At 39.5% G+C, this 27,623-nt stretch overlaps 1 protein-coding gene across 2 annotated transcripts; it reads left to right on the top strand.

Annotated features, from left to right (window-relative positions):
• Positions 1–877: 877 nt before the first annotated feature.
• LOC139975295 (uncharacterized) lies at positions 878–22,426 on the top strand. Of its 2 annotated transcripts, XM_071983110.1 has the most exons (10): positions 878–1,084; positions 1,234–1,385; positions 3,297–3,605; positions 6,394–6,663; positions 9,979–10,122; positions 11,775–11,924; positions 12,592–12,720; positions 14,881–15,000; positions 17,390–17,536; positions 18,198–22,426. In XM_071983110.1, exons 2-10 carry the CDS (start codon positions 1,331–1,333, stop codon positions 18,296–18,298), a joined length of 1,425 nt encoding a protein of 474 aa, XP_071839211.1. In that variant the 5' UTR covers positions 878–1,084; positions 1,234–1,330; the 3' UTR covers positions 18,299–22,426. The 2 variants fall into 2 exon arrangements, with proteins under 2 accessions (XP_071839211.1, XP_071839212.1); XM_071983111.1 differs by lacking the exon at positions 878–1,084 and having other exon boundaries at positions 1,091–1,385.
• Positions 22,427–27,623: the final 5,197 nt, after the last annotated feature.

The following is a 27,623-nucleotide window of genomic DNA, read 5'->3' on the forward strand; positions in this document are numbered from 1 at the left end:
TATTGATTTACTTTTCAGTGTAAAAGATTCAATGTCATATCTCGGATATCGGGGGGTCGGATGGGGGGGGGGGGATTCGCTCGTGGAAATCAGTCTAGAAGTAATATGAAGACGGATATCAGGCTTCAGCTTCAAGGGGCTTTTCGTAGTCTTTCTGGGGGTTGTCTTCTTTCTGGGGGTTGTCTTCTTTCTGGGGGTTGTCTTCTTGCTGGGGGTTGTCTTCTTTCTGGGGGTTGTCTTCTTTCTGGGGTTGTCTTTTTGTCGGGTGTTATCGTTTAAGGTCGCTGGGAAGCCTGCGATCCAGTTATCTGTATTTGTCGTTATAACATTTTTTTTCATGGGTGAAGAAGAGTGATGTATTTTTCGCTTTGATTCGGATTTGGTGTTGACATTTGTTTTATTTTCCCAGTGCCGTTCAGCCGATTGCGGGGGGGGGGGGGCATAAGAATCACGTTACTTCGCGATTTCTTTAGGAAATTAGTTATGTAGCTATTAGAAATGTAACGAATGAGAGGTTACGAAGGGAACCAAAGACTGAGGAATAACTTGGACTTGTGACTCATGTCCAGTCTATAGGCACCGTCGGCTGTATATTATGATCGCATGAAATGCATTACTATTTAATCTACATAAATTGTATAAACCAACAGCGTCCCTATATGTAAACTACATATTAAAGCATCTGTTAAAATCTACATACCGGTATCGATTTAAAAAACAGGCCACAATTATAAATTACAAAATGGTAAGATTGCATGAATGATTCCTTTGTTTGATTTTGAAAAGAGGTGAATTGTAGTATAGAAATGATATGTGCATTCAGTGGAACAATATTTAACCTGGTTATGGATCAATAGATTTGAGTTATATATTTTCTCAATTAATTCCAGTGTATAATTAATTAGTGCTCCCACGGCTCCAAACAGTTGGGAGCCATTTTGGAATTGTGGTCTACTTCAAATTCTGGTTAATCGCGGCGTGTTTCAAGTCAAACAGTTGACTATTTACTCCTGCACGAAAAGGATTCAGGTTAATCGCGGCGTTTGTCAAGTAAAACAGTCGACTATTACTCCTGCACGAAAAGGTGAGAATGTAGGCTGTCTTTGTCAAATTGATTTCAACAACCTTTTGTTGACATTACTAGCCAATATCAATACATTATCAAATATTATTTTGAAAACTTTGCCAACACAATCAATATAATTTACAGGTAGTTCGACATTTTGCATACAGGTGTATTCAAAGCTTGGCACCAACTGGTCTGGTTAAAAAGAACGGCTACTCAAGTAAAGAAGCTTAAGGGCATCCACTGGGCCGTCATTTGGGCAACATGGCTACCTTATCGGTGATCATCAAGTTCATCCTGTTGGCGGTTGGTATACAGGGTGAGTGGTTATTCAAGATCTCAGTGATATTTTTAAAGCGACTTTAACGGAAGGTTATAGATTTTAACAAGTGGGCACAATAAAATCCAATGTGTTTGAATTTCAGTCTACCAGTGCTACGCTAGGTTGCATATATATGTAGCTGAAAGTCTATGAGCGAGTTTTACGGAATCGAACTCAGTCCGACTTAACCTTTCTAAATAATAATAATACTGATAATAATAATGGACATTTATAATTCGCCAGTACCCGTCAAAAAAGACGTTCATGGCGCAGTGACACAAACAGTGCGACAGCAAAACAAAAAACAATAAACAAAGTACAAGACAAAAATGCAAGCAAAAATGGGCAACAGTGGACAATTAATTAAACAGTTTTCATCAGATGAGTCTTGAGAGAGCGTTTAAAAGAAGCAAGAGATGGACTGTGTTTTACATGTTCCGGAAGACTGTTCCACGGAAATGGGGCAGCAGCAGCAAAAGCTCTTTTGCCCCATGATCGATTTGAGCGATTTTCACACAGAAGTAATTTATTGTGTGATCTCATGAAATTGCGATTTGCGTGATATGGTTGCAGAAGTTCTGACAAGTAGAATGGCGAAGTTCTAACAAAAAATATTGGGATATATTCAAACTTAAAATTTATATTTTAAATATCATTCGGTCTTTGATCGGGAGCCAGTGTAATTCTCTCAAATATGGTACCCAGATTCCGCACTTTTGTTGAGGTAGTTATGTTTGTGGTACCAATACGAAGGTGAGGAATTTTTACCTTTTCACGCTGCTGTCTTGATCCAAAAACAATGAATTCAGATTTGCCATCGTTTAATTTTAAGAAATTTTGCGTCATCCAAAGTCCAATGTCATCAATGCATGATTCTAGGCGACGCAGTGTGTTAGTGGCCTCAACTTGATTTGGACTGAACGGAATGTAAAATTGTGAGTCATCTGCATAGAAATGATATTGTACATCGTAGTTCTGAATATTTTGTCCGAGTGGGCCAGTGTATAAGGAAACAGCAACGGCCCAAGGACAGATCCCTGGGGTACACCACCTTGGTTGGAGCTGAGCAATGATAATTAATTTTAACATATTGTGATCTGTCTGTGAGATATGATTGAAACCATTTCGAAAACTGTCTTATCAAAACTTCTCAGTCATTCGTTGCTCTTACTTTAGTTTACTTGAGTTTATTTTTTACTTTTATTGTTTTACATTGTAGTGTTATAATAGTACAACGTTAGTCCCTACTCTCTCTTGAATATTAACGTTTCGTTGATTTATTTATAAAACACTCAGATAATGTCATACACACACGTTCATTCACAAACAATACTGTCGATAATCAGTAGAAGAAAAATATGAAACCCTGCAACTTTGTTGTTTCATACCAAAAACACCTGCAAGTTGGTTGTTTCATACCTAACCACCTGCACCTTAGTTGTTTGATACCTAAACACCTGCACCTTGGTTGTTTGATACCTAAACACCTGCAAATTGGTTGTTTGATACCTAAATACCTGCAACTTGGTTGTTTGATACCTAAACACCTGCAACTTGGTTGTTTGATACCTAAACACCTGCAACTTGGTTGTTTGATACCTAAGCGCCTGCAACTTGGTTGTTTGATACCTAAATACCTGCAAATTGGTTGTTTGATACCTAAACGCCTGTTATTGTTTTTAAATGTACGCCGGAGTGCGGGAAATAGAGATAACAAGTTTTGCCTCAAAATACAAATTCTTAAATAAATTACTGACCAGACCGTAATCGAAAGAACACTTTTTTTCGGGGTTCATGGGGTGAGGGTTTCGGTTGGGGAGTGGGTGGAATGGGTGACAATGTACTAAACTTCTGCTTAATATCCATATGAAATCTTGATTTGACCTAACCCTTTTTCTAATTCCATAGCGTCGAAATTTTTTATTGTCACCAACAAAGCTGAACTGGGACGCCATGCCGACCTACTCTTTATGTATGCAGTAACTTCTGACCCCACCGCACTAGGGACCATTAAAACATACAAGTCAGATGGCAAGTTTACAGTCAACGTGCAGAGTCAAAATCTCGTCAGAGCCAGGGATGATCTTCAATTCGGATGCTATCTGACTATTCGCTCTGGTGACAAACACCGCGGTAATCGGTACGGTGTGTACCGGTGGACTGCCACGATTGGCGGTGCTGAAACGAGGATTAATTCCTTTGTGAAGCCTATAACATGTAAGTCACCGCAATAATTGAAAGCGATGTGGTTCTGTATAACACTTATACATCCAGACAGAGTCCCGCCCAACACCACCCAACACCCAAAATAGAAATTCCAAGCAGTTTGCTTGAGAGAAAACAGTTTCTTCATGCACATTCCACCTCCTCCAATATATACAAAGAAATGAATTCCAGAAATAAAGCTATACAAGTATGACAATTCACTTCAAATATTTAAAAGACGTTTATTATTTATTCAAAGCAAATTATATTTTATAATACTGTGCAGTAAAATCTAGTTGCACATTTTATTGATAGAAAGTTGTTTCGTATAGATGGACAAGTTCCGCTACACTCCTGAGTCCCAAACTGTACACTGATCAAGAGAGAGCAAGCATCCGTTTTCTATAATGAATAAGAAACCAGAGAGTATCAACAGACTCTTGACCATCATATCATCCAACGAAATGTATTTAATGAAGCAGCACCACCTTACCAGGAAGCACTCAAGAAGAGTACATACAACTATACCACATGAAATATAATCCACCACTCCACAATAATAACAACCAAAGCAGAAAACGTAACAGAAAACGCCACATCACATGTTTAACCCACCATACAGCGACAATGTAGCATCACAGCTTGGGAAGAAGTTCTTTAGTTTACTAGATAAATGTTTTCCACCTGGCACCACAAAAACATTGAACCACAACACCACCAAGATTACCAGCAGTTGTATATTCCCAACGTACACTAGATTAGCTCGCCCATAACAAATCTATTCTGAACATTGTACATCCCGCACAAGGCACACCAAACTGCAACTGCCGAAAAAGCAAACCATGTCCTCTTGAAGGAAACTACCTATCATCCGGAGTAATATACCAAGTTATAGTAACAAGACGGGACATGTGCGTTAATCCTGGGGGGGGGGGGGTGACGGGGGACACGCCCCCACATTTCGATGGGTGGAGGACACACTATCAAATTCCCCCCCCCCCCCCACACACACACACATTTGTAAAAAGAGTAGTGTCGTGGCTCTGTTTGGTTAGGGCTTACACATCTCAGGAATCATAGAAATGTATTCTCGTAGATCTAGAAAAACATTTAAACTAACACAGTCCCATTGGAAGTGTCACGGGGGCATTACAAGTCATTGGTGGTTTAACATGCTGGTGTATGACGACTTTTGGCCAAATTTGCGCTAAGATCACTATACGAACTCGGATCTGGACTGTCCCTAATTAGTTAGTTATTTAAATTATTAATAATGGCGTATGGGGAAATGCACCATTTTGTGGTATGACTCCCAGGACGGCAAGTCGATAAACTCACATGCAGTCGCGGCGGATAGCTTCCTTCGTCTATATGTCCGGGACATTTTGGAACATCTTTCTTATAGGCCTATATCTGAGGCCCTGGGGTCATTCCTTGACCGACTTGGTGCAATATAATGTGTCCATTTCGAAGTAAATTTATTCACAGATTGTTAGTTGTCATGGGTTCGAACAAATTAGGGGATTCTATCCTGAAACATAAGGCAAAATGGGGCTGGGGTTTCCAGTTCGCCGCATCATTTGTCAACTTGTACTGGGTTCTAATGTTCATATCAATTGGAATCACTAATAAAAGAAATAATGCACCCAAAATTAAGGCCGAATGAAATTTATTGCATATTTCCTGAGTGACGAATTTGTAACTTTCTCCCGAAATCACGCAACTAGATGGTATTGACATCTGAAATTTTCTTGCTACGCTGCGCGCCAACCGATGGTGGCGCTCCGCTTAGATAGTACTTACGGCCGGAGTACTCGAATCGATTACGTCCCCCTTACGTTTCAAATCGGATTGACCCCCTGAGACAGGATAATCAATTCTAAGCCAATATTTACATTAATTGATAGCAATGTACCATACGCCCTGACATGGAGAACCCATGCACACAATAAACAATACTTGACAGCTAGTACAACTTGCCAGTGGTTGTAGGCACAGAAGAAAGCACCTGTTAAGTAACTTTAGATAAACTTTACTCACCGATCTTTTGTTCCTTTTTATCCACACATCCAGCTTTACTTAATCCACACATCCAGCTTTACTTAATCCACACATCTAGCTTAACTTAATCCACACATCCAGCTTAACTAAATCCACACATCCAGCTTTACTTAATCCATACATCCAGCTTAACTTAATCCACACATCCAGCTTTACTTAATCCACACATCCAGCTTAACTTAATCCACACATCCAGCTTAACTTAATCCACACATCCAGCTTAACTAAATCCATACATCCAGCTTAACTTAATCCAACATCCAGCTTAACTTAATCCACACATCCAGCTTAACTAAATCCATACATCCAGCTTAACTTAATCCAACATCCAGCTTAACTTAATCCACACATCCAGCTTTACTTAATCCACACATCTAGCTTAACTTAATCCACACATCTAGCTTAACTTAATCCACACATCCAGCTTAACTTAATCCACACATCCAGCTTAACTAAATCCATTCATCCAGCTTAACTTAATCCATACATCCAGCTTGTGGCTTCATGTGGCTGGTAGCACGGTTACAGTATTTAACTTCTCAAGCTAAGTGAATATTTATCCTTGAAAGACGCTGGATTCGGTTCAAATATAACCTCATATTAAAAGAAGATTATATCATTTTGAAAATCGCTTTCATAATTATGAACAATCTGAAAGTCCCTTACCTGTTTCTGTACGTAACAGCCTAATTACCAAAATTATAACCTCATCTTCGCGTTCTATTCCTGTACTTTACAGCTCAATTAGCAACGGACGGTGTCTACACCATTGTAGTATACCCTGACACTACGGATCCAGCCAAACTCGAAAACCCACTAACCTTTGGTGTAAAGCCGTTTGGATCAAAGACGAAGATCAAATGGAAGAAAGGAAAAGCGAGACTAAGCAATACTGGGCCAACCTTGACATTAACAAACGTTAAAGGCAGTGCAGGTGTTTATGAAATCTACAGGAGGATGGAACGACGAGCAAGAGGCTGGGCAGTAAATATTGAGATCATAGTTTCAGGTAAGTTTGTTGGCTGTTGCACGCAATGTTTGGACATGTTCTGATAGTACAGAAATGACGTGTGGCGCAAAGTAGGACAAAATGGAGAAGAGGGCAAAGTGTGGTAGGGCGGTAACGAAAATTGCAATCTACTGTGTATAGTATGTATGTATCGTGATCGATTTTACAGCTGTGTAAGTATGCTGCAGACAATTTATGACATGATTGGTGAGGTACATCTGTCTCTAAATAGGGAAGGTAACAAAACTGACATGGTTGCACAAAGCTTTTCGCAATAAACTGTAAAGTTATCTTTTTTCTATTTGTCACGTTTACACGGGTGCACAAATGTCAGTTATAGGCCTTCATATTATATTCACAGTATATGTAATTGATTGTTCACAAATTGATATTGAGTATTCAAACATGAATAATTTATGACAGGCTAATTATAATAGAGTCTATTGAACTTAGTGAAACCACACCAGTGCTACGCCATTCATGAATTTAAAGAGAATCTTCATATATCACGTTCTACCAAGCTTTATACGTATGTAATAAATTAAGATTGGAAAACGGGAAATTATAAACATTTTGAAGTTTTTTATCATTACAAGAATGGGATTAGACCGAAGGACAGTAAGACAAGAAGTCCTGTGTTCTTAACGAAATGAACTATTTAGCCCTTAGGTGAAGCGGTGATACATAGCAATTCAACACAGAAAACGCTCCAACTTTGTCGAAGAAATGACCAAGCTCAGATATACAATCACGGGGTTCAGGCGCGGCGGAACGGAAAAATTATTGGGGGGGGGGCTAATGTGTGGAGACTATCTAAGCGGAGCGCCACCATCGGTTGGCGCGGAGCGTACAAGAAAATTTTGGGTTTTTTCAAACCCCCAGATGGCCGGAAACGGCACTTCCCGAGTGTTTTATGCTGCGAATACCTGGCCCTAAAATATGGGTCTCAAGCCTGCAATTTCTCAGATTGCACGTAAAGTCTGTAAAAACATTGTAATTTGTATATTCGATCGTGTTTTAAGAGAGTAGCTATTACTCGTAGTGTACTCGCAAAGACGTTTTTGAGTGTAGTAACGGCAGTGGCGGAGCTAGGGGTATTGGCCGGGGGGGGGTAGCAAGAATGGTCTGTAGGGGCGCTTTCGACACTATCTAAGCGGAGCGCCACCACAGGTTGGCGCGGAGCGTACAGAAAATTGTTGTAAAAAGATACTCCCGAGATTGCAGGAAATGACCCTTTCCGGGGCCTTGCTAATTTGCAGATAAACGGAGAATAAATAGGTGTCGTCGCCATTTTGTCGGAAATTACACCGACAGAATATGACAAATGTTAATAGGTATATGAGAGCGCAATAAAATAGTCAAAAATCGCGAATAAGTAAAAAGTAGTGAAAAGCTGAAAAGGGCGCCAGCAGTCCATTTGAGTCCGTCAGGGGGGGGGGGGGCATCCGCCCCTGACTGTATATATGGACGCTCGATCCACCACTAAGTAAGGGGGTGTTGGAGAACTGGCTGAAATGAGGCAAGTCATTGGCCTAAGACGAAGTTGTGTTACGCTACCGGTACTCACACTCACTGCTTCCACTTTTCACGGGACGTGAAGACGCGGTTGGGGTGACAATGTGGTCTATAGCCAAGGGACGGGCCGCGGGTCCCCAGCAATTACTAAAATGATTACACCTATAGAGTATACATGTGCATCGGACAGATCGACAAGTATGCATTGAAAAATGGGCAGATGTACGTTTCGGAGCCTTGGTAAATATTGGGGGGGCTTATCATGCATTTGCCCCCTCAACTTTTTTATTGGGGGGGCTGAGCCCCCCAAGCCCCCCCGGTTCCGCCGCCACTGACGGGGTTACATTCACGTTCAAGTTAACGTTAAACTGCAATGAGTTTTTCCACGTTTAGAAAGGGTGTTGTAGTACTAAACACTAAGGGATATGTTCAACCAATTTTCACTGGCTTGGAATCCGTCAGAATTAATAACTCAATCCATAGAAGAAACCTAAACAAAACAGACAGTCGCAATTTTTTTAGGCAAAACAACTTTTCTATTGCCAATTAAGTGCATGGATTTCAGCTCAAATATATGCATACAATACGGCCTCCGCAATGTAGCATAGGGCAAATTATGAGTGACATTCTGTTTTCCGAGCGTGGTGCGCACCGATCAGCGTTTAAGAATTGTTATGCCTTTTAAGATAACAATGCATCAGGAGCCGCATACGATTATAGAGGGAAATATACGGTAGGTTTAGACTTTACTGTATCACGCATTGTAAAGCATTGCAAATCTTTGTTGGTTGATAGTACTTATCACGCTTTGTATGTAGACTATCATGTTCGTCATCACACCTCCCCCTCACCTTCACTGCGGGGCTCGTTTGCGCATACACATGTTTGTTATGCCGGACATTCTTCATTTGTACCTTATGCATAATTTTTTATCATGGATAGGCTATGTAGCAGACTTGCAAAGTACGAGACCAAGAATGATAAGTACGAGTATCTGTGGTATGAGGGGTATTGGTCAGAAGGGGCGAGAATGGTCTGTAGGGGCGCTTTCGACACTATCTAAGCGGAGCGCCACCACAGGTTGGCGCGGAGCGTACAGAATTTTTTGAGTAAAGATACCAACAAAATGTGACAAATGCCATTAGGTATTTGAGAGCGCAATAAAAAGTCAATAATCGCGAATAAGTCAAAAGTGGTAAAAAGCTGAAAAGGGCGCCAGCAGTCCATTTGAGTCCGTCGGGGGGGGGGGGCATCCGCCCCATCTGACTATATGGACGCTCCGCCACTTATCTGTGGAGTTCCTTTGGGTATGAGCACGAGTTCAAGTCTGTTTGCGCTAGTACCGTATGTTAACTTGCAAGAATGTTTGAGCTAGATTTCACCGAGTACAAAACGACAATGAAAAGTAATAAAGGCAATATGACATGATACGAGTACGGACTGACTCTGCTATATCATGATGAGCCTATAGTGTTATGCACTATTTCAGACTCCCCATCTTTAACGGTCGTTTATTAGGTCGTTCTATATTCCAACTTATCCACCTTCGTCATCTTGGCGACCCGTCCAGTGTCTGATGTTCTTGATCTTATCAAGAGTGATTAGTTTCAAAATGGTGAAATATTTTGAAACTTTTGAATTACTTCATTTTCAAGACTTTTCTATCTTCCTTCAGCACAATTTGCCTTTTCTTCTGAATTTTTAAGCGACCCTAAAAAAGGGTCGCGATTTCCGCGTTGAATCCAATGGTATTATATAACAGTTTATAAAGGTCGTTTTATTTTTAACCCTTATTTCTAGAATGTCCGAGAGGGCGATACTCCGCGCAGTCAAATAGTCCATGTAGTTCGTCGTGCCCAATAAGTTGTCGTAACGGAGGAGTCTGTGATACAACTGGTTTTTGCCTATGTCCACCATTTTTCATCGGTACATCATGTCAGTGGCGTAAGTATATCGATCCTTTGACTAATTTCGGGCGATATGGGTACACTCGTCTTTTTTCCCACCTTGTACAAAATTCAAAAGTATAATAATAATAATAATAATAATAATAATAATAATAATAATAATAATAATAATAATAATAATAATAAGCAGTTATTTTTACGACGCTTAAGCGACCACAAATGTGGGAGACGCCCGCAAGGTTTATGGATTACAACTTACACGTCGGGGTGGCTTCCAATTCAACATTTTAACTCAAATTTGGAATCTTTTCAATTTAGAAAACCATTTCAGATGGGAAAACCGTAGATTGCTCTTGGATGAAAAACCCACCTTACTATGGCCCGGCCGGGAATCGAACCTCCCGATTGCTAAGCCTCATTGCTTCAAATGCCACCGCCTTTATCCACACTGCCACAGCACCGCGATAACGTTGTTACGCCATTTCTTTTTGTGAGGGTTATGCTCCCAGACCCTCTTGTATATTGGCAGTCGGCTTTAACGATCACAATGCCACGCCCCTCCTTTGTAAGATCCTGGAATCACGTGAATATATTTCCAGATACAGAACAGTGTATATGGAAGTATATCAACTCTTTTGGATATCTCGTGTCATGACTGCAGGCTCTGTATTGGGTGACCTTAAAGAGAGACGTTCTTTTCTTCAAATATTCTCCGTCAAACTAATCATCTTAGGAATATTCAAATGAGTCAAGATTGAAAGTTAAGTCGCTTGCCGCAACGAAAGATTATTCCTTAACCTGGGTTGTAACGAATGACACCATTTGGAGATCGGTTCAGCGTGTTGCTAACGGTAATTTGTACTTCAGTGTGAGCAGATTCTACAAATTCCCTTAGTCGAGCATGTCACGACACAAGTAGCTATAAACACAACCAGTTTACCAGTGACGTGCACATGGGGCGGGTGCCAAGCACCCCATCGTCAGTCGGGAGGGTGGAGACGGGTTGACTCGGGTGATATTTACATTCAGTCGGAGAGATTAAGACAACTGCTACAAGTGTAAACCCTCCTTCTCAAACTCACAAAAAGGGTATTTATTAGCAATACCTAATTCATAGTCTAAATATGCCTCAGATGCACTATTAGACAAACTTACATGGCAGTCGGCTTCAACAGCCCTATAAGGTCGCACCCGTTCTTTATGATACCCTAGATTTTCCTCTGGCCCAACCATAAAAGGTATGTTTATTTCTAAATCAGTCGGAGGCGGGATTCTGAATTAGCCATGCACTCTCCCGACCTTTCAAATCCTGTGCACGCCACTGATGTTCGCCTATAGATTATCTTTCTTTTTTTTTTGCAACTTATATTTGTTGCACTTTTGATTCATGACGTGAATATTGCAAATCTTCTCTGCGCGAAACGTCTTCTCAAAACAATCAATACATACAATATTTTACAAATATAATAAACATAACATTATTGCTTTCTTCTTGTTCTTTACTTTTCAAAACAAAGTTTCATATTTTTAACGGCAGATGTGACTGATGTGTCAAAATATTTCGGAGAAGAACGAACATTAATTTGCATATTATGTCAATGTTACTCTCCTCTATTAATATTAAACAGCTAACATTTTTTTAATTTGCATATTATGTCAATGTTACTCTCCTCTATTAATATTAAACAGCTAACGTTTGGACAAATCGCCCAAACACTAGAGACTTCTACTATATCAATCCGTTTGCCTTGACCTGGTCCGATGCACGCGCAGACTGCATAGCGATGGGTGGAGATTTGGCCACTATCACCAGTCAAAACGAAAACAGTTTCATCGTCGGTAAGAAAATATTCCCGTCTAAAGGCAATGAAGTGAATGTCAGTTGAGCATTAACCTATATGGAAAACCATTACGATGTGTCCCTATTGCTTTTTCTTTTGGGAAGGAAAAGGTATGACTTAAAATGCACCATTTGATGTCGTAACGTCTGCTTTTAGTGGGGGGGGGGGGCCCGGGAGGACCATGATCATCCTGATGGGAATCGGCTTGAAAGACTGCAGGCAATGACAGGCTGCTTTTTTCCAAACCCTACATTCGTCACTGGCCCGTTGATTCCATAATGGTTCACGCTCTTACATACATCAGTCGGGGGAAATTTTCAAGCTTGACCCTACCTTTGAAATACTGAGCATGTCGCTGCTCAACCTGTCTGGATGTCGGGAGGAGCGATGGGAGTGAGGGACTGACAAAGGAGAGCAACTTCTTTTCTCTATGGAGCAAATATGGTAACTCAGTCTCGGTTTGAATAATTTTGTGACCCAGATATTTTACGTCACCGAACACTTATCCCTACCCTTCTTCAGACACGTTACACGATAATGAGAACCAGTGTCTTAATTGAAATCAACATAAAAAGATACTTTCAGACTCATCAGACACGTTTCACACGATAATGATTAAAACTTGCCATCGGTTTTCTCCCTGCATGTTATGACTTCTCGTTAAGGTCTTCTGGACAATTGGGCTGATGTATCTTCGTCACTTTTAATATTCATTGGACTCAGTTACAATCCAAGTGAAACCAGTTTTCAGTGGGTTAGCGGTGAAGCACTATCCTATACCAACTGGTTGTCAGGTAAGTATCAACTTATATATAAGGTGGGCGGCGTTATAGACAAGAAAGAAAATAAATCACATATTTCGTAAAGAAGATTGCAGTGGTTTCTCGTGCTCCCATTGGATGAAATCGACGCCTAGTGTGCCATGAGTCCTGAAATCAATATATGTCAAATTAAATGACAAATGCCGGTTTCTCGTGCTCTCATTGGACACTAGTGTCACATGTTGTTTTCTAGCGCTCTGGTTGGAAGAAATCGACATAATTTGAAAAAAATCGAGATATGTCGAAGTAAATTGTCACATGTCGCTTTTCGTGCCATGATTAAGTTATATACGCACATTCATAGGCCTCAGAATCCAAGCAGTTGAAATGAGAATACTTAAACGTTATGTTGACAACGTTGTTTTCATAACGATATGCATAAATGCAAACATTTGAATCCCAGACCATGGAAGAACTAGCAAAAATGACCAACAGTATCTTTATATGCATTTTAATTGGTTGTTTAAGTATTTCTATCTTTGCAGGCTTAGGATGCCTTATCCGGAAATCATTACTCTTGGCAATGCCAATATACTCTTATATAGCTAGGCTTGAATCGTCATTAACATATGTACTGAAACTGACACATGTCGATTTAATTCGACATATGTCGATTTCAGGACTTATGGCACGTTAGGCGCACCATAGACGGAAGACCTCCAAACCTTGCAGATCATGGGATAACATTTCTAGTTCGGTGTACCTTGCATAGCTGCGTGCACCATGATACCACCACTGTCCGCATGAGGAAATAACAGCTAATAAATGTTTGTCTACAAAATTTCCATATCTGCAAGACCTGTTGCAAAAATTGCCCCAAAAGCTATCAGTTAACAATACACAAAATTAGCTCCCTATCATTACGAATGCAGGTAAATGTAGGTCATTACAATCAATGATATCAACATTTAGCTTGTTGTGGATCTCAACAATATTTTAAAGGTGATTAACTACAGAAACATTAAGAGCGTTCAAATATTTCTTTCTTTCTTCCTTTTTTGTCTGTGAGAGTCAAAAATTCTGCCTAAAGTCATCATGTTTAAGTGTTGCAAAATCCGCACTAGCCTGATAGCGCATGGCTGTTGTCATTAACATTATTATAGGTAATTTTGATCCCCCCCACCCAACCAAAAGTGCCTGAAATCAGATAATGGTCACAGATGTTCAGATTTTCAGTAAGCAATAGTATTGCAACCCATTGCATTTTACCTGAGCGCTCAGAAACTTTAATATCTCACTGAACACTTCTCAAAATTCTGGGGTGGGGAGGCAGGGGTAGGAGCGGGGGGGGCACTGGGGAGCGTCCCTCACTTTTTCCAAAATAGCAAAATGTGCCCTACTGGCAAATAAAATGTGCCCCTTTGATGAAGAACTGTCTTTTGGATATCCTAAGCCTTTGTTAATTTTAATATTTTATTTGAATTATTTACTTCTAGTCTGTGCATTCTATTTTTAAAATGACATCCCATATCTTTTTGTAGCAACCTCAATAAATAGTATTGATAGCATACTAACACATCATATATGTTTAAGTAATATGGCTGGTGTGTATATCAGTTTATAGCATATATAACGAGTGGTGGATGTGGAATGAGAAAGTGCCCCTCTGATGTTGCGCCCCCACACTTTGTGGAAGCTTCCTACCCCCCGGGGGAAGGAAGGGGGTCTTGGGTGGCGTGGGGAAATTCTACTAATTCGACGATGAAAAAGGAAAACTTACTACATTACTACATGTTAACACACACATAATGTATTATATGAATGGCCTAATATATGATGGCTTTAGCGAACTCATTTTTCGAGCATGACAAAAAGGGTTCAATTTCAGTGAACTTGGTATTTTATGCAAAATTTTCCTCTGGCATAAAAAAATCCAGCCGAAACGAAAAGAAGAAGGGGGGGGGTGGTTAATTATAGTTGACCATTGTTTTCACGTAAGTAAACATAGCCCAAATCCTCCAATTGCCCCTTAGTGATGACAACTTATGAAACAGCAATACCAATTCATATAGTAACTTTTGCAGCCCATGCTTGTTGTATATGGAAGTTACATGAAAGTTTTAACGAGTGTATTTTCCTATATTTAATGATCTACAGATGAATTCTTTCCATCCATTATCTTATATTTCAAAGGTCCAGTGAACGCACGACCTCGGGTAGCTATTTTTTCAAGTGGCGTTAATATAGGTAAATGGTTCAACGCCGCGGACGCCTTAAGCTTGCCTTATATCTGCGAGGCGCAAAATGTCGATGGTAAGTATTAAAAATGATGGTTCTACATCATATCACATCACATCAAGTCACATCACACCAAGTCACGTCACGTCACATCATTTCATTTTCATTTCATTTCATTTATTTCGTCTATACATAAGAACAATAGAACAAAGTGGTATAGTATAAACAGGACACTAGAAAAACAATAGTAGTTTATCGAGCTAGCGACCAAAAATAACCACAAAAAAAAAACAAAGAAAGAAGGTAACAATTAAGAGTAGAGATAAATAAATAAGGGGTTAATCAACGGTTTAGTGTGCGTTACTCACAGGATTAATGCACGATCGGGGGATAATGCAAGCGATGCACGAGGGCGGAGCCCGAGTGCATCCAGCGATAGCATTAACACCCGGAGTGCATTAATCATGTGAGTAACGCACGCTAGACCGTTGATTAACCCCGTTCATTCATATACTACCATTTGTGGAGGGGAAAAATCATAAAACAAAACATTTTTGGTTACATATAACCAAAGATTTATTAAAGTGATGCCCCGTAATTTTGCCGTGCGTTACTCACAGGATTAACCACACGGTCAGCTGACCTGAATGGACCAATAGGATTTAGGAATCTTTACTAAGTATGAATGAACATGAGATAATCAATACTCAGTCAGGGAAGTTTTCAATTAGGTGGGCTTAGTTTCGCTCAAACGTTACATAAGATTTAACAGTTTTTATATCATTTGGAAGCACTTTCCAGGTTTTATAGCAGTAGTTGTTCAAGAGTAATTTACCGTGTTTCGAGTGATGTCTGCTAACAGAAAAATGGGTATTATTCCTCGTACTGTTACGAACATACGCGGGATTACAGGGATTAACAATATCACTAAAGACACGGGGAGAATATTGTTGATATACTTATAAATAAAAGAACACATCTTGAGAACATGAATGTCGCTGACCTTAAGAATACCAAGGTCTTTGTGCAAAGTACTGGTAGGATAACGTCGATGTTTAAAAGTAATGGTTTTTTACATTCTATTTTGGAGGATTTGTAGAGGCTTAAGTATGGTAGCTTTAGCCATGCCATAAATTTCAGCACCGTAAGAAATCTTAGAACAAACCAGTGAATAGTAAAGCTGAATAGCTACAGAGGGAGTGAGCGAATCCCTGAGGCGATAGAAAATGCCATTACAAAGGTCATCAATATGTTGCTTGAATGACAATTTATCATCAATCATAAGGCCAAGATAATTGACGCAATCTGTTTTACAAATATTAGTATTATTCAATACAAAATGCTTTGGACACGAATGAGAAACATTATCTTTGGCATGAAAAATAGTAAAGTTAGCTTTCCCAAGATGCAAGGTAAGTCTGTTCGCATCAAACCATTTTTTGAGACTGCTTAACGTTGATTGTGCTTTAAGCACGATATTGGTACAGTTTTTGTCGTGGACAAAAACGTTTGTGTCATCAGCAAAAAGTCTTAAGGATTCGTCAGGTACAACATTTTTAATATCGTTTACATAGATTAAGAATAACAGCGGTCCTAAAACAGATCCCTGTGGCACACCGATATTAACATTGGAACACGTAGAATAAGTACTGTTAACATACATCAATTGCTTCCTGTTAGATAAGTAACTATGCATAACATCGAAAGCTTTACCTCGAATACTGTATAACTTGGCAAGGAGAATTTTGTGGTCGACAGTGTCAAAGGCTTTCTTGAGATCTAGATAAAGACCCAACACATTCTCACCATTATCTAGATAAATACGAATACAATTTGTAGTCTCTAAAAGGGCATGACATCAAGTCACATCATGTGACATCACATCCTATCACAACACATCAAGTAACATCATTTCACAGCACATCAAGTAATATCAAATTACATCAAATCTCATGGGATTTAATTCAGGTGTAAAGGATTGTCCATGCTTCTGGTACCCTATAGCATTTAGCGACTTCAGTTTTACCAAGGGACGGAACACTATAGAGGTCATTATCGGAAGTTGCAGAAAGCTTCCACTAGATTAATTGTTCATAAGAATTTCTTTTCACATAGAGTTGTTATCGAATGAAATAATTGACTGAGTCAGTTGGCCTTTCTAAAAGTGCCAATGATTTAACGTTAGTTAGATGTTTTTTGTTAGATTTGAGGTTCCTGTTTTCAGTGCTTCTTCATACGGTCCTTGATGGGGACTTTACGTCCCTCCTGATCCTTTTCTTTCTACTTAACAAAAGCAAACGAAAATAAGATTTCACATCACACCACGTTATAGTTTCTTTCCAATGAGCAAAAAATAATTAAGAAATGTGTTGTCATGTTATTCCAACACCGTACACGCTAAGTCTACAACTCGCCTGTCCCTTCAGACCACCGTAGCAACATCCGGGTTTTACCTTTCTCATAGATCCTTACTTCATTGATGGGGACAACAAAATTACATGCAGCGACTTGCCCTGGGGGAACCATGATTGTAAAGGCTACCATTTCTGCTTTGGCGATCTTTATGGTTGTAGTTGTGCCAGCGGTTGGCATGGCAACGCTTGCGATAAAAGTAAGTATATTTATGTGATTTACTAAAACTATAAATATATCAAAATACTCGGACTGAAGGTACAAAATCCCAAATCTCAGTCTGAATTCAAGATGGCATAACTATTGACAACTTGTCCTTTATTTATCAATTTATCATTCTAATTATCGATTTTCAAACTTATCGCATTCTGTCGATTAGTAGGCCTTTACAAATTAAACTCCATTTAGGGAATAACGTATTTTCTTCAAAATCATGAAAGTGACATATTTTTTCCCCGCTGTAGCCATGGCTCTGCATATAAACTCTCTTACTGCCTGGCTCCTCAAATAACTCAGGACAGGTTTCTGTGTCTTTGATCCAACATTCATAGCTAATTTTAAATCTAGCCTAAGGCCTGTCTATTTTTATATAGCTTTTGTTGATTACTTGTAATATCTTTGTACAGCGCAGTTGATTTTTTTTTGCATTACTGGCGCTTTATAAGTGGTCTACTATACTATATTCCTTTAATATTGCGTGTAGTTAATAATGAAATCACAGAGGTACATCGGTTGAGAACTTTTTGTTCAGAACGATTAAAGTCGTTAAGTATAAGCCGATAATTGAGTCACAAAGTTAAAAATACTAATGCAGAAAGATAAAGATGGAACGTTCTTTCTAATTAACTTTTCGTTTACAGAGTGCAGAAAGGGATTTTATGGCCCAGGATGTGCTCTGAGTTGTATTACAGACAGCGGTTGTTCGGGAAAAGATTGTGATCGCTTCTCTGGACGCTGTTGATCTTCGGTAACCTTAATATTGTCTCTACTACGACAGGATATTAAATTTTCAACTGAATTCAAGTCGTTTAATGTATTTGTTGTTGTTGCATGAGACGTATAAGAGGCTTTTTGATCAGGGGCAATTTTGTTACTGGCTTGGAAGAGAATGGGCCACAAAAAGGAAGGCCCTAGGGGCGGGGGGGGGGAGGGGTTCAGTGGGCGAAGCTCCTGGAAGCTGCCAGCATCATTTTCAGATAGTTTATACTCTTTTATCAATTTTCAAGAACCAAAATATATGTCAGAAAGAGAAATTACTCTAAAAGCCATTTTGGGGGCAACTTATTTGATGTTTTAATCCAGCGTGCTAAATATATGTTATACCATATATCATAAGCAATATAACAAGTTACACACACACACGCATATATATATATATATATATATATATATATATATATATATATATATATATATATATATATATATATATATCAGTGGCGTATCCAGGATTTTCTAACCAGGGGGGCGCGAATTACTATTTAAGCGGAGCGCCACCATCGGTTGGCGCGCAGCGTACAAGAAAATTTCTGGTTTTGATACCACCCAGATCACCGGAAATGACACTTCTCGGGCTTGAAAATGACCAACCAGATGTACACTTTTGCCTGAGAACCAAGCATTTCCCAATAGTTTTTGTTCCCATCCATAACCTTTTTGAAGATTTTCACCAGTCACACATCATGTTCAACCTCATCCCATCTCCTGTGGATCATTGCTTTTTGTAGGTGATTCTACGTGGCGGCCCACAATACCCGACAGCCCCACTTTTGAAGGTTTTAAGCCCATTTTTCGTTCAGAATTTCAAAATTCACATTTCTCGTGATTAAACTCACTTCAAAACATACCCATAATGTTGCAAAAATTTCATCTATGGACAACCAATATAGAAAAACCTCCTTGAACCCCTAACAGACTGGTCAAAATTGCAAAAGCGCTCGAAAATGTTGGTTATATTTTTCGGGCAAGTCGTTACAGCTCCCCAAATCAAATTGGGCTCCTTCGCCTATGACTACACACATAGACAGTTTTTGAGGCTGTTCATCCTGAAACGCCATTTTCATGCTCACTGATATGATGTGATATCTTCTGTTGGCTTTACAAATTCGAACAGACGCGTAGCGAATAATTTGCCAAGGGAGGGGCGAAGCCTGTAGGCGAACTATCTAAGCGTAGCGCCACCACGAGTTGGCGCGAAGCGTACAAGAAAATTTTGGCCGAAAATGCCTCCCAGATCGCTGGAAATGACACTTCCCACGCCTTGTAAGTTGCATCTAAGCATTTTCTATTTCGAATTTACTAGCGATATCATAAAAAATATATGCTCGGGGGGGGGGGGGCGGCGGTCGCCCCATTCCCGAAATGCGTCATGTTCCCCGACGACCCGGTCGAGTTCGAGACCAGCCACAGTTGGTTTCATAGCACAATAATGTTTAAGGCGTCCATACACACACACGCGTTATGATAGACCATATATAGTATATATATATAGATACATTAGTGAGAGAGGAGAAATGGAAACGTCAAAAATGGAGTTGTCGGTGTAAGGGGTAGGCTGAGGCGCACGCCCCTTCAGAAATCCTCGATCCGTCACTGGCTGCCCGGCCATGTGTATATAATAGGGTTCAGCGCTGTAATGATGTCACTGTTCCGCTATCTCTTCCCGGTGTCTTGACGTTTATCTTCTACTCCCTCCTTTTCTCCTTTTTCTCTCTTTCTTCTCTTTCTTTTCCCTTCCTTTCTCTCCTCCTCCTCTTTTTCCCCCCTCTTTTTTCCTTTTTTCCCCCTCTTTTTTCCTTTTTTCTTCTCTTTTTTTTCTCTCCTCTTTTTCTTACCCGGGGGCGCGCGCCCCCAACGTCCCCCCTGGATACGCGCCTGTATATATATATATATATATATATATATATGTATATATATATATATATATATGTATATATATATATATATATATATAGTATCTCTTTCGAGTATCTCTATATAGTATCTCTTTCGAGATCCGGCTTTAGGAATCACAAATGATTTTCGAGCTGGTTAGCATCATGTTTGATCTCTAGAGTAAGTCAAAATATGTCACCAAAAACAGAACTAGTATTGTTCGATACAAGTGACAAACGCCTACAGTGGAATTGCGATCTTCCTTACCGTTTTCGAACCTCTGGACATACAATCAGCGTCCATAGCCTAGTGGTTAGGGTGTCCGCGTACAGAGCGGAAGGCCCGTGGTTCGAATCCCGGTGGAGGCTGAAAGTTTTTTCACTGTTCTGGATTATATATATATATATATATATATATATATATATATATATATATATATATATATATATATATATATAGTTGGGGCTGAGGGGATACTTAATTCTAGGCCGTTAACATACCAATCAGCATCGGTAAATGATTTGGTACCATTGACGCCAATTCATTTTTATATGGTCAAATGGGAGGAAAGTTTCTAGTGAAGAGGTTATAGACAGTAATCAGTATAACATTAGATAAAGATGGCGAAGAGTACAGGAACTTATATGAAACACTTTTAGATTAGATGGATATCAGAGTGGTTACCAACGTTAAATCCTAGAAAAAAGTGGAGAGAGAAAAAACGTGACTTTAAGGTAAATGATATTGTTTTACTAAGGGATTCCTGTAGGTTTAATGTGAGGGGACAGTGGCCATTAGGAAGAGTACTAGAGGTTTTCCCTGGAGCAGATGGTCATGTAAGAGTTGTGAAGATTTAAACTGCCGACGGTGGTTATTTGAGAAACATTACAAAGATTTGTCATGTGGAAATCCTAGTTTAAGTTAAGTTTATATGGTAAAGTAAATTTTACTTAGAAGCTGTTATAAATTCCCTTCAGACTGTACACAGTCCAAGATCTATTGCATTTGTATCAGTGAATTTTGGTATATGAACATACCGTATAAGCATACATGTATAATTTATGAAAAGTGTTTCCATGTGTTTGTGTTGAATGTAGACAGAGAGTGTTACATATAAGTTCAATATTATGTGATATAAATACTCCAAAAAGTATCTTACATATATTTGCAGTAATGAAGAAAGATTCTTGATGTTATAAAAGGTTAATGTATGAGTAAAAAGTATTAAATTTGTTTTGTTTTTATACTTGAGGTAGAGTACCTCAAGGAAGGGGAGAATGTTCTAGAGAGTAAAGCAGTCTAACAATTTTGCACCTGCTATGTTATGTAATAGGCAAATGCTTTCAAGTGCCATCTATTGTTTGCACAACCATTGTTTTTGTTATGTAAATTAGCATGTATTGTATTGAGATACAAAATAGTGTGTTTTTAGAGACAGTGGTCAGTTGTAAACTGTTCTTCAGAGAGAAAGGTTGAGTGAGAAATAAGTATAAGACAGAACACAACTTGTAAAAGACTGAGAAAAAGAGAGAGATAGATAGAGAGATGAGCAACGAAAAATAAAAAGAGAACAGGCAATTTTCCTTTTGAGTTTAATTTTCACTATGGCTGGTGAACATTATATATATATATATATATATATATATATATATATATATATATATATATATATATATATATATATATATATATATATATAATAAATAAGTAATACACCCTTAATGGCAGTTTTTTCCCTCCGTTTATTCAGATTGCATATAATATTTACAGTGATTCTTAAGTAACAGATACAATGATTCGCATATTTACAATTATAGTTCACCTACTCCTTGCAGTGTTCTGACAGAAAACAGACACAACTAATAACCGGAGCCGATGACAAGCATATAATATGGGTATATGGATAACAAATCGTTTAAACATTACTGGAATAGACCTTGGCATGGAGCAAAAGCTTGTAGCAAGTCAGGGAAGTTAACATTACTGGAATAGACCTCGGCATGGAGCAAAAGCTTGTAGCAAGTCAGGGAAGTTAACATTACTGGAATAGACCTTGGCATGGAGCAAAAGCTTGTAGCAAGTCAGAGAAGTTAACATTACTGGAATAGACCTTGGCATGGAGCAAAAGCTTGTAGCAAGTCAGGGAAGTTAACATTACTGGAATAGACCTCGGCATGGAGCAAAAGCTTGTAGCAAGTCAGGGAAGTTAACATTACTGGAATAGACCTTGGCATGGAGCAAAAGATGGAGCAAGTCAGAGAAGTTAACATTACTGGAATAGACCTCGGCATGGAGCAAAAGATGGAGCAAGTCAGGGAAGTTAACATTACTGGAATAGACCTTGGCATGGAGCAAAAGCTTGTAGCAAGTCAGGGAAGTTAACATTACTGGAATAGACCTCGGCATGGAGCAAAAGCTTGTAGCAAGTCAGGGAAGTTAACATTACTGGAATAGACCTTGGCATGGAGCAAAAGATGGAGCAAGTCAGAGAAGTTAACATTACTGGAATAGACCTCGGCATGGAGCAAAAGATGGAGCAAGTCAGGGAAGTTAACATTACTGGAATAGACCTTGGCATGGAGCAAAAGCTTGTAGCAAGTCAGGGAAGTTAACATTACTGGAATAGACCTTGGCATGGAGCAAAAGATGGAGCAAGTCAGGGAAGTTAACATTACTGGAATAGACCTCGGCATGGAGCAAAAGATGGAGCAAGTCAGGGAAGTTAACATTACTGGAATAGACCTCGGCATGGAGCAAAAGCTTGTAGCAAGTCAGAGAAGTTAACATTACTGGAATAGACCTTGGCATGGAGCAAAAGATGGAGCAAGTCAGGGAAGTTAACATTACTGGAATAGACCTCGGCATGGAGCAAAAGATGGAGCAAGTCAGGGAAGTTAACATTACTGGAATAGACCTCGGCATGGAGCAAAAGCTTGTAGCAAGTCAGAGAAGTTAACATTACTGGAATAGACCTTGGCATGGAGCAAAAGCTTGTAGCAAGTCAGAGAAGTTAACATTACTGGAATAGACCTTGGCATGGAGCAAAAGCTTGTAGCAAGTCAGAGAAGTTAACATTACTGGAATAGACCTTGGCATGGAGCAAAAGATGGAGCAAGTCAGGGAAGTTAACATTACTGGAATAGACCTTGGCATGGAGCAAAAGCTTGTAGCAAGTCAGAGAAGTTAACATTACTGGAATAGACCTTGGCATGGAGCAAAAGCTTGTAGCAAGTCAGAGAAGTTAACATTACTGGAATAGACCTTGGCATGGAGCAAAAGATGGAGCAAGTCAGGGAAGTTAACATTACTGGAATAGACCTCGGCATGGAGCAAAAGCTTGTAGCAAGTCAGGGAAGTTAACATTACTGGAATAGACCTCGGCATGGAGCAAAAGATGGAGCAAGTCAGGGAAGTTAACATTACTGGAATAGACCTTGGCATGGAGCAAAAGCTTGTAGCAAGTCAGAGAAGTTAACATTACTGGAATAGACCTCGGCATGGAGCAAAAGATGGAGCAAGTCAGGGAAGTTAACATTACTGGAATAGACCTCGGCATGGAGCAAAAGCTTGTAGCAAGTCAGGGAAGTTAACATTACTGGAATAGACCTTGGCATGGAGCAAAAGATGGAGCAAGTCAGGGAAGTTAACATTACTGGAATAGACCTTGGCATGGAGCAAAAGCTTGTAGCAAGTCAGGGAAGTTAACATTACTGGAATAGACCTTGGCATGGAGCAAAAGCTTGTAGCAAGTCAGGGAAGTTAACATTACTGGAATAGACCTCGGCATGGAGCAAAAGCTTGTAGCAAGTCAGAGAAGTTAACATTACTGGAATAGACCTTGGCATGGAGCAAAAGATGGAGCAAGTCAGGGAAGTTAACATTACTGGAATAGACCTCGGCATGGAGCAAAAGCTTGTAGCAAGTCAGGGAAGTTAACATTACTGGAATAGACCTTGGCATGGAGCAAAAGCTTGTAGCAAGTCAGAGAAGTTAACATTACTGGAATAGACCTTGGCATGGAGCAAAAGATGGAGCAAGTCAGGGAAGTTAACATTACTGGAATAGACCTCGGCATGGAGCAAAAGCTTGTAGCAAGTCAGAGAAGTTAACATTACTGGAATAGACCTTGGCATGGAGCAAAAGCTTGTAGCAAGTCAGGGAAGTTAACACGGTTTCTCCTAGATCTAGACAATCTCAAATTATTAAAACGTTCGATACTAATTGCAAACTTGAACTTAAAGAAAAACCCATTTATATCTGGTACGCGACTATTGAGTCTGCAATCATATATATAATACTTCATGTGCAGATAAGAAAATTGTATGGGTGTATAGCGCCTGTACCCCAGCCCCCAAAAAAGTCTTGTTTTGAGAAGAAGAATTGTTTCTCTAGAAAACGCATTTCTACGTCGAAAATAAAAGAAGCGGTGAAGCAACACTCCCAAAAGAGGTGTTCGAAGCTTTCCACTTTGACGTTACAAAAAGAGCATAAACTAGAATCTACTTTACCCAGGTAAGGTAAAGAGGTACCAAGGTAAGGAGTTTATTGGCTGCAGTGATTCTAGGTAAGAACTTAAATTGGAAATACTGTACCTTAGCTTCTGACACAGTGAACCGAGGCATGCTAAAGATGCGAATCCAGTCACTGTCTGTTAGCTCCCTAAAACTTATATTCCATTTTCTTTAAGGCAGTTGGGACATTAGAAATATTACGTTAGTGATATTTGTAAGTTAATTGAGAAATAGAGGTCGCCCGTATTACATTGTTGTACCAGTCAATATTAACATTGGAAGAGTCGTTTCTTTGGCAACCTGACCATCTCCACTCCTTCGGGATACAACTGATTAAAACACCCAGTAAATAGCAAATAATCTATATGGAATTTAGCTTTAAAGCGATCGCACGTTAGAGGCTTACCCGCGTTGTCAAAGAGATCACTTACGAACTTAACATTTTTATCAAACAAATGACCAAACATTATAATACTGTTGTTAATGCGAATGAATGAGTTGTTCCAGATCATTTGGTTGCCAAAACATTTCTTTGGGGGCTAAAGGAAATTTCGCACCAGGCACAAACAATTTGCCTCACAAAAGAAGTTTTTATATTGATTACAGCGTTCTTAGAACAGTTAATGACAGTTATTCAAAGCCAATTTATACGCTTTAACACACTAGTAGAACCACTGTGGTCGAGTGATACAGACTTCAGTTCGTAACACAAAGATCCGGGGTTCGATTCCTACCTTCGCTCGAAGCCTCGATGAGTCCCAAAAAGGACGAAACCGGTCGTGAAGTGGAATTTTTCTGGTGTGTTATTCTTTATTGATTTACTATATATATATATATATATATATATACAATTACAGAAACTCCAGAACATGAAGAAACTTCCAGCCTCCACCGAGATTCGAATCCGGGCCTCCCGTTTTATATGCGGACACCCTAACCACTAGGCTATGGGCGTTGATTGTATGTCAAGAGGTTCGAAACTGGTAAGGAAGGTCGTAATTCCACAGAATTAAGGCGTTTTCACCTGTATCGAACAATACTAGTTCTGTTTTGGTGACATATTTGCATTACTCTAGAGATCAAACATGATTCTAACCAAATCGAGATCATTTGAGATTCCTAAAGCCGGATCTCGAAAGAGATACTTTGAACAGACTTTTATATATAAATATATGTATATATATAAATATATATATATATATATATATATATACATAAATATATATAATTATATATATGTAATTATATATATATATATATATCACATATAATGGTGGCCAATATTCACAAAGAGTTCTCTATGCAGGGGCGTATCCAGGATTTTCTAACCCGGGGGGCGCGAATTACTATCTAAGCGGAGCGCCATCATCGGTTGGCGCGCAGCGTACTAGAAAATTTCTGGTTTTGATACCCCCTAGATCACCGGAAATGGCACTTCTCGGGCTTGAAAATGACCAACCAGATGTATACTTTTGCCTGAGAACCAAGTATTTCCCAATAGTTTTTGTTCCCATCCAGAACCTTTTTGAAGATTTTCACCAGTCACACATCATGTTCGACCTCATCGCATGTCCTGTGAATCATTGCTTTTGTAGGTGATTCTACGTGGCGGCCCACAATACCCGACAGCCCCACTTTTGAAGGTTTTCAACCCATTATTTGTTCCGAATTATAAATTCATTTAAAAAAATACCCATAATGTTGCAAAAAATGTCATCCATGGACAACCAATATAGAAAAACCTCCTTGAACCCCTAACAGACCGGTCAAAATTACACCAGTAAGAATTTTGGTCAGGAAATTTTCGAAAATAATTTATTGGTGTAGAAATATTAAACCCTCTTATAACGGCTATTATAAATCTTGGTTGAAGGAAATGAAAAAATAGCAGATATTTCCGAAACCGAACACTACACACATAGGCGTAGGAGGCGGGGCTCCTACTGAAAGAAAAATAAATTGCAATGATGTAGCTAAAGGAAATGAATCTCCTTGATAATTAAAATAAAGTTCTAAGCTTGGCCGACTAATTCGCCATTACCATGGAGGTAAAAACAGACCATTACTAATGTAAAAGCATGGAGGTAAAAACAGATGGTAAAACAGAGAATTTGACATAATTTGACCTCCATGCTTTTACTACATCTACATAAGACATTTCGTTGTTTACATTAGTATCCCGCGGTATACTGCGCAATTTCCACGGACCGTACGGTACACGATGGCATGCGATGTAATCACCGATGCTTGCTTATATGATATTGACTTTAACATGTTGAACGCGCGCGGAGCGCGGCGAAAAATTTAGGTTATATTTTTCGGGCAAGTCGTTACAGCCACCAAATCAAATTGGGTTCCTATGACTACACACATCGACAGTTTTGAGGCTGTTCATCCTGGAACCGCCATTTTCATGCTCACTGATATGATGTCATATCTGCTGTTTGCTTTACATATTCGAACAGGCGCGTAGCGAATAATTAGCCAAGGGAGGGGCGAAGCCTGTAGGCAAACTATCTAAGCGTAGCGCCACCACGAGTTGGCGCGAAGCGTACAAGAAAATTTTGGCCGAAACTGCCTCCCAGATCGCTGGAAATGGCACTTCCCAGGACCATGGGTTGGCGCGAAGCGTACAAGAAAATTTTGGCCGAAAATGCCTCCCAGATCGCTGAAAATGACACTTCCCATGCCTTGTGAGTTGCATCTAAGCATTTTCTATTTTGAAATTACTAGCGATATCATAATAAAAAAAAAATACTCGGGGGGGGGGGCGTTCGTCCCCTTCCCGAAATGCGTCATGTTCCCCGACGACTCGGTCGAGTCCGAGACCAGCCACAGTTGGTTTCATAGCACAAATGTTTAAGGCGTCCACACACGCGTTATGAGAGACCATATATAGTA

This window comes from Apostichopus japonicus, chromosome 10 (assembly GCF_037975245.1).
Source record: "Apostichopus japonicus isolate 1M-3 chromosome 10, ASM3797524v1, whole genome shotgun sequence".
NCBI lineage: Eukaryota > Metazoa > Echinodermata > Holothuroidea > Aspidochirotida > Stichopodidae > Apostichopus > Apostichopus japonicus.

Coding starts and splice junctions, on each gene's coding strand:
- LOC139975295 (XM_071983110.1), top strand. CDS start 1,331: ATGGCTACCTTATCGGTGATCATCAAGTTCATCCTGTTGGCGGTTGGT. Junction 1,386..3,296: donor GTTGGCGGTTGGTATACAGG/GTGAGTGGTTAT, acceptor CTAATTCCATAG/CGTCGAAATTTTTTATTGTC. Junction 11,925..12,591: donor CGAAAACAGTTTCATCGTCG/GTAAGAAAATAT, acceptor CTTCTCGTTAAG/GTCTTCTGGACAATTGGGCT.